The sequence below is a fragment of the Ursus americanus genome, chromosome 5 (genome assembly GCF_024610735.1).
Source record: "Ursus americanus isolate L20-20 chromosome 5, mUrsAme1.1.p, whole genome shotgun sequence".
Lineage (NCBI taxonomy): Eukaryota > Metazoa > Chordata > Mammalia > Carnivora > Ursidae > Ursus > Ursus americanus.
Genome location: NC_142131.1, coordinates 72,320,273 through 72,328,181, shown reverse-complemented (window position 1 = coordinate 72,328,181; position 7,909 = coordinate 72,320,273). Strand labels below are relative to the sequence as shown.

Sequence of the window (7,909 nt, the reverse complement as noted above, 5' to 3'; positions counted from 1 at the left end):
TCTAACCCAGGCTGTTCCAGATCAATATTGGTGCCTAAAGGGATCATTTCTACTAAGAGCCTGAGACAGAGTATTCAGCATGTGCTATTGAATACTGAATGAAACATTCCAGTCTGCTCCAGCCCACCCACTGCCTTTCTTGTGGTAATTATTTCATGGGTCTTACAGATAAATTCTTTATTCATTTGATAAGGCTCTGTCCCTGCATACCTAATCTGTTCTGGTCTTGGTTCTGCTACTTTTAACAGGCAATTGAAAACAAATTACTTAATTTCTCTGAGTCTTAGTTTCTTCCTCAGTAAAATGGGAGTTACACCAACTATAGAGAATTATTGTGGAAATTAAATGAAAATTAAATGAATGTAAATGCCCAACACAGTGCCTCACTATATAATGGTTACTTTTATTATTATTTTACTAATCTTGGTATAACTTACTAGATCTCTCCCTTTTTTAAAATAACATTTTTTTCATTCATTCATTCATTCGAAAGAAAGCCAGAGGGAGTGCACTAGCAGGGGCAGGGCAGAGGGAGAGAGACAAGCAGACAACCCCTGAGCAGGGAGCCTGATTTGGGGCTCCATCCCAGGACCGCAAGATCATGACCTGAGCTGAAGGCAAATGCTTAACTGACTAAGCCACCCAGGTGCCTGTTAGGTTTTTTTTCTCGTTGCCAATGAAATCAAGACCGCAGCAAACGTGGTTCGAGGGATGAACTTTATTGCAAGCACCCTCGGGCGAGGTTCTGCAACTCAGGAAAGAGCAGTGAGTCGGGAAAGTCGCGCCCAGGGCAAGGCAGCGAGGGTTTTTATTGGGTACTGCTGGGGGTGGGGAAAGTCCGTCTTGGAGAGTCGTGGCAGGTTTTCATTGGGTACTGCTGGGGGGGGTGAGGAAAGTCGGTAGGACCGGTTTCAGTTTCCCGCCTAGGTTTTGGTTTAAATCTTGGCGGGAGAGTCGGCCATCTTGGGTATCTTGGCCCCTTTTTCTCTGCCAGCCCAACATTCCGACCTTTTGTTTTATATAATGGTATCGGGGGCGTCGACTCCATTCTGGCTACTTCCTACTGACGGTCGGGCGTTGTCATAGGGGTAGTCGGAAGTGGGCAGGCGAGAATAGGGCTGTAGGAGCAGTTGGTTGACTGACACCTGAGTTACTTCCCGCAAGCGTTCCTGTATGTACCGAATAAGGCAGGGGGCAGCCGAGATTAGCAGGAGGATTAAGCAGAGGGGTCCCGCTAAAGGGAGAAGCCACGTTACCCATGTATGGGGGTCTAGGCCCCATATGGAGGTGTCTTGGCGCCTTGCTCGGATCTGGTCCTTGAGTTCCCGGATCTTGGAGGTGACTATACCTGACTGGTTGACAAAATAACAGCACTCCTCGTTTAGGTAGTGGCAGGTTCCTCCCTTTTCGGCCGTCAGGAGGTCCAAGGCGCATCGGTTTTGTAGAGCAATGGCAGCCAACCTGGTGACCTGGGTCTGTAAGGCAGTAAGGGAGTCGGCGATCCGTTCCATGTCATCGTTGAGTGCTTGGGACAGTTTATAGTAGAAATTTATTGACATCCCAAGCCCAGCCGCTCCGGTCGCCACCCTGGTGGTTAAAGCTGCCCCTATCAGCAGGGGAAGGAATACAGCCCTTTTTTCTCGGTGCTGGGGGAATAGTATGGACAGGAGTTGGGAATGGGAGTAGATGTTGGTAGATGGGGATAGTAGGATAAATACACAGTCTAGGGAGTCATTAGTAGTCAGGCAGCGATAGATTCCCTTGGGGCACGAGAGGAACACCCCCGAGGGAGTGCAGTAAGGAAGGGAGGAGGTGATGTTGGCGGTGCGAGGGGTGAGGGTGTCGATGGTGGAGGAAAGATTAAGGATTGGCATGGTCCCTCCAATGGGTCCGATGTGGACTGTCTTATTGTCGATGGTGGAATTGGGGAGGGGCCACCGGGTTGGAATGGGTATCCCCACAATGTTAGAGAGAGTAGAGAAGGGGAAACAGATCCAGCAGTCACGGTCCTGAGAGACGTTCCACCACAGGTGATAGCTGGAGTTTAAAAGAGCCACTGTCAGTTGCTCAGTGGTGGGAACCTTCTGGATGCTGTCGAGATTGATTCCCTTGTAGGTGGGATAGGCCTGGGCTTGTAGTTGCTCATGTAACCTCCTGACTATTTGCTGGGTTTGGTTACATCCGGCCTGGTCCTGGACCCCTCCTCCATCGGAAAGTCCTATCTGGGCCAGATATGTCCAGCAGACCTTCCCCATCTTGGGGTAAGTGTCGCAAGGGTGACTGTACCTATACCTTTCAGTGAGATCAGACATCCAGAAGGTTCTTCCTGGGGTGTGGACAGATGTGCAAGTGTATGGGGACTTTCCTGCGTAGCATTTACTAGGCATATAAGTGAATGACTGGAAGTACCTTGTGCGTCCGCTGCCACGCATGCATTCACGTTCTGTCGCTTGGGTCAGGGGGCTCAGGAGGACCAGAGGGAGGAGACCGTACCAACCGAAGTTTGGTAGGGCCCACCATCTGAGAGGTCCAGTCATTACCTGTAGGTGCCCGTTCGAGGTTGTTGATGTGTACCCACGCCTGATGCCCCAGCAGTTTTGCCGCGGTTGGGGTGGTAAGGATGACAGTATGAGGCCCTGTCCATCGTGTCTGCAAGGAGCCTGGGTGCAGATTTCTGAGGAGGACCTGGTCCCCTGGGAATAGCCCTTGAGGGGGGGCTTCCTTATGGTCATAGTCGTTCGGGGCAGGGATGACAGCATCAGCATGGGCCCTCAGAAGAGCCCGCAGGAGGGTAATGTAAGGCAGGTAGGACAGGAGAGGTGGGGGAACGGCTGGGAGGTTATGGCTTATAAGGAAGGGTCGGCCGTATAGCAGCTCAAATGGGCTCAACCCCGAGGGTCCGCGAGGGGTTGCCCTAAGCCTGGTGAGGGCCAGGGGCAAGAGTGTGGGCCACGAAAGACGGGTTTCCAAGGTCAGTTTGGTGAGCTGTGCCTTGAGGAGCCCGTTGGCTTTTTCTACCTTACCCGACGATTGAGGGTGGTAGAGGATGTGGGGTTTCCAGGTGATGTTGAGACTCTCTGCCACCTGTTGGGTTATACTGGAGATGAAAGCAGGTCCGTTGTCTGACTGCAGAGTTCGGGGTAGTCCGAATCTCGGAATGATGTGCTCAATGAGAATTGTGGCCACTGTATCCACTGTCTCTCGGGCCGTGGGATATGCCTCGATCCAGCCTGTGAATGTATCGACCAGAGTTAACAGGTATCGGAAGGTTTTGTGACGGGGCATATGAGTGAAGTCCAGTTGCCAGTCTTCTCCTGGCTGATGGCCACGGAGTTGATGGTTGGGCCCTGGTCTGCGAATTCCGCCCTGTGCATTTACAGCCGAACAGGTTTTACAGGCTCTGTGAACTGTCTCAATTACCCGAGATAGGGAAGGGTGGTGAAAAAGAGGTTGCAGGAACTGGTGGAGGGCCTTTGGGCCAATGTGGAGAGACTGGTGAATGTCTGTGATTAGGGTGTGAGCTATGTTTTCCAGCAGGGCAATTTTATTCTGGATGTAGGTCCATCCCTTGTCTCCGGGTTTTCCCCCTAGGCCTTGGAGGGTTTGCATCTCCTTTTCAGCACGAAGGCCGGTGGGGGGTGTTGAGGAAGAGGATTGGAGCCAAAGAGGTGTTCAGGGCCGTTTGCCTGGCCACTAAGTCCGCCCTGTTATTGCCTTGGGAGACAGGGTCCTTGGAGGTCTGGTGGCCGCGGCAGTGGACTACTGCTACCTCGGTGGGCAAGCTAAGGGCCTCGAGTAATTTGGCAATGAGAGGCCCGTTAACTATAGGAGTGCCCTCGGTGGTCAGGAACCCCCGCTCCTGCCAAAGGACGGAGTGGGTGTGAGTTATGAGATAGGCGTACTTGGAGTCCGTGTATATAGTGACTCGCTGCGCCTTAGACAGGTATAGCACCCTGGTGAGAGCTATAAGCTCAGCCTTCTGGGAGGTGGTCCCGATAGGAAGGGGAGCTGTTTCTATTACCGCCTCCGAGGTGACTACAGCATAGGCGGCACGTCTTTGGCCGTCTGAGGCCAGGAGGGAGCTGCCATCCACAAGGAGCACGCGGTCAGGGTTAGGCAACGGCTGATCAGAGAGCCCTGGGTGAGAGGGAGTGAGGTCCTCCAGGAGTTGTGGGCAGGAATGAATGGGTTCAGGGGTGAGCGAGGGTGCAGGCAACAAAGTAGCAGGATTTAAGCGAGAGGAGGCAGAGAGGGAAATTTGCGGATTTTTGACGAATAGCAGATGGTACAGTTGCAGGCAGGAGGGGGTTAACTGGGCCAGGGATCGGTGGCTGAGGAGATCCATGAGTCGGTGGGGAGAGTAGACTACGAGGGGCTGTCCCAGAGTAAGTTTGAGGGCCTCCTTGGTCAGAGAGGCGGCGGCCGCCAGTGCTCGGAGGCAGGGCTGCCATCCTCGGGTGGTGGTGTCTAACTGTTTAGATAGGTAGGCCACAGCCCTGTATGTGGGCCCCGCTGGTTGGGCTAGGAGGCCAGTGGCTGAGCCGGAGCGCTCATCGGTGAACAGGTGGAAGGGTTTCGAGTGGTCAGGTAGCGCCAGGACTGGTCCGGCGGTGAGGTAGTCCCGCAGCTTGCAGAACAAGTGCCGGACTGAAGCAGGGTCAGTGAGAGGACCCTGGGGGGTCTCCTTGGCCGCTTGGTATAAAGGTCGGGCCAGGATCGAGAAATTCGGAATCCAATGTCTGAAAAAGCCTACAAGCCCAAGAAAGGAGAGAATTTTCTCTGCGGTTTGAAGAGGCTGGAGTTCCTGGAGGAGGTGGATGCAGTCCCCGGTAAGGGACTTAGAGGTGGGAGTCAGGAAGATACCCAGGTACATGACTGAGGGGGTGCACGGTTGGGCCTTTGAAGGGGTGACCCGGTACCCTTTGCCCCCCAGGAAATTGAGTAGGGTAGAGGTGTCTTCCTGGGATAAGGAGAGAGAGGGGCTGCAGAGGAGGAGATCGTCCACATATTGTAGCAGGGTACTGGCCTTAAGGGCACACTGCTGCAGGTCAGTGGCCAACACCTGACCAAAAATATGGGGACTGTCTCGGATTCCCTGAGGCAAGACTATCCAGGTCAGCTGCCCGGAGACATGTGTGTCCGGGTCCTCCCAGGTAAAGGCAAAGAGGAAGTAGGAGTCAGGGTGCAGGGGGATAGTAAAGAAGGCATCCTTTAAGTCTAATACAGTAAAGTGAGAAGTGTTAGACGGGACATGAGACAATAGGGTATACGGGTTGGGGACGACCGGATGAAGCGGGACTACAGCCTCATTAATGAGCCGCAGGTCCTGCACCAGTCGGTAGGCCTCCGAGGGTTTACGGACTGGCAGGATAGGGGTGTTACAGGGGGAGCTGATAGGGATCAGGAGCCCCTCGCGTCTCAGCTGGTCTATGATAGGCTTGAGACCCTGACGGTGAGTCAGGGAAATAGGAAACTGTGCTCGGGAGGGGAACTTGGAGTTATCTTTTAGCTGTATTTTAACAGGGGCATGGTGGGATGCAATGATGGGTTTAGAGGTGTCCCAGACCTGGGGATCCACTGCAGGAAGGTTATCTGGGGTGGGGGTCGGATGGGCAGGAAGGAGGGGTAAGACAAGGCATTCTGAGATCGAGGGGGAGGGAGAGAGACGAATGGTGGCCTGCAGTTTTTGGAGGATATCCCTTCCCAGTAGGGGGACTGGACAAGAGGGAATTACGAGGAACGAGTGGGAGAAGGGGAAACCATCCAGGCTGCAAGTAAGGGGAAGGGTCACCCTGGGAGAGGAGGAGGTCCCATCGATCCCCGTTACAGTGACGGGTGAGGTTCACGTAAGTCCCGAGTAGGATGGCAGAACTGAGTAGGTAGCCCCTGTGTCCAGCAGAAAGGAGATGGACTTACCCGCTACCCGGAGCGTGACCCTGGGCTCGGCCTGGGTGAGAGGGGTGTCCAAGCCTGGGCTCCGTCAGTCGTCCTCCAACCCGAATAGCTGGAAGGCCAGACTTACCGTCTCGGGGTTGCCCCCGCGTAGAGGCGCCGAGGATCCCCGGAGGTTAGGGCAGTCCGATTTCAATGCCCCATCATGTGGCATTGAGGACACGGTCAGGTGGGCATCTTTGGGTTGGGACATTGACGAGCCCAGTGTCCCTCGGCTCTGCATTTGAAGCATGCTCCCAGTGGGGTACGGTTGGCTGCCCCCCTCTGCTGGCTCCCGGAGCCGGCCGGCCACAGGGCCGCTACCAAGGCCTGGGTCTGTAGCTGAACCTTCTGCTGGAGCCTGGCCTGCCGTTTAAGCTCAGCCGCCTCCTCTCGGGAATTAAAGACCTTAAATGCCATTTCACCAGGTCGGAAATGGGGGTCTGGGGGCCCTCCTCGGCCTTTTTAAATTTTTTCCGAATATCTGGTGCCGACTGGGAGATAAAGTGAGTGGCTAGGACCGTGGCCCCTGCCGGAGAGGCCGGATCTAGACGGGTGAATTGGGTCAAGGCCTCGGTTAGCCGGTTAAGGAATACAGCGGGATTCTCGTCAGGGGTCTGAAGGATTTCCCTGATCTTATCATAATTTACAGCTTTATTGGAGGCCGCCCTCATCCCGGCGCTGAGGCACTGGACCGTGCGGTCGCGGCGTCGGCGGCCATCTTGTCCGTTCTGATAGTCCAGCCTGGTTCTACAGCTGGGACCCGCCTGAGCGCCGACCGGCATGGCGGCGTCAGCAAGATGAACCTGGTCGGCATGCTCTCGGGCGGCAGCCTGGATACGTTCCCTCTCCTCAGTGGTGAGGGTGGTGGTCTGGATAACATGTAAGTCGTGCCGGGTAAGGTCGTAGGCCTGGGCCAAATATTGGAATTCTTTGATGAAATTATCTGGGTTGGCTGAAAAAGAGCCCAGGCGTTTTTCGATTTGGGAGAGGTCCTGCAGGGAGAAGGGCGCACGGACTCGGACGACCCCCTCGGCCCCGGCGACCTCCCTCAGGGGACAAACCAGGTCGGGGGAAGGATTCTGGGACCGGGTACGAGCGGAGATGGGAGGGGATGAGAGAGAGTCAGGGGGTGAGCGGGGCTCGGTGGCGGTCCTGAGGGGTGGAACTTCAGGAGCCATTGGAGTAGCCGGAGCTGGGGACGGCTCTGGGGTCTGCGGGGGATTAGGGGATACAGGCGGCTGAGGAACGGGATGGTAAGGGGGGGTGGAGGTACTAGGGGGGGTCCTTACAGGGGGCCCCAAGAGGTCCTCAGGAGGTTCAGAGAGAGGAGAGAGAGAGGGTGGATCAGGGTCCTTGGGAGCAGTAGGCGGAAGGGTCGGAGGGGGAGAGCCGGGGAGGAGGACCTGAGAGGTCGAGCAGCGGGAGCATAGTGAAGGCTGAGAGCGTAAGGCCCAGAAAGCCTGGACACAGGGGACCTCGGACCATTTGCCTTGGCGTCTACAGAGGTTGTCAAGATCCACGAGCACCTGATAATGGAAGGTGCCTTCGGGGGGCCATTGTGATTGGTTGTCCAATTGATATTGGGGCCAAGCGACAGTACAGTAATGTATGAGGCGTCGCCTTCGTAGGTCCTGATCCAATTTTAGGGTTCGAAGATTGGCCAGGAGACAGCCCAGGGGCGTTTTAGGGTCGAATTTGGACAGGGAGGTTCCCATGGCCCCTTCGCCTATCAACCCAGGGTACGGAGGAAGGCGTCCCTTCGTCCGTGTGCTGAGTCGCGGTTCGGAGGGGAGGGTAGTAGCTGCGGAATGGGGACGTCTCCCAATTCCTCGGAACTACGGGGGCCACCAGGTGGCCGGAAGGGGGGGCTCGCCCTGACGCAGCCACGATTAGGACAGGGCATCCCGGAGGAGGATCGGGGACCAGGGAACACTCACCACAGCAAGTTCCAAGAGATGTTTGGAGAGGGAGAGAG

At 55.5% G+C, this 7,909-nt stretch overlaps 1 protein-coding gene across 1 annotated transcript; it reads right to left on the bottom strand.

Annotated features, from left to right (window-relative positions):
- Positions 1 to 1,016: 1,016 nt before the first annotated feature.
- Positions 1,017 to 7,649, bottom strand: LOC123790551 (natural cytotoxicity triggering receptor 3 ligand 1). Its single transcript, XM_045795052.2, has 2 exons — positions 7,338 to 7,649; positions 1,017 to 1,169 (listed from the first exon to the last, which is right to left on the bottom strand). Exons 1-2 carry the CDS (start codon positions 7,647 to 7,649, stop codon positions 1,017 to 1,019), a joined length of 465 nt encoding a protein of 154 aa, XP_045651008.2.
- Between the last annotated feature and the right edge of the window lie 260 nt (positions 7,650 to 7,909).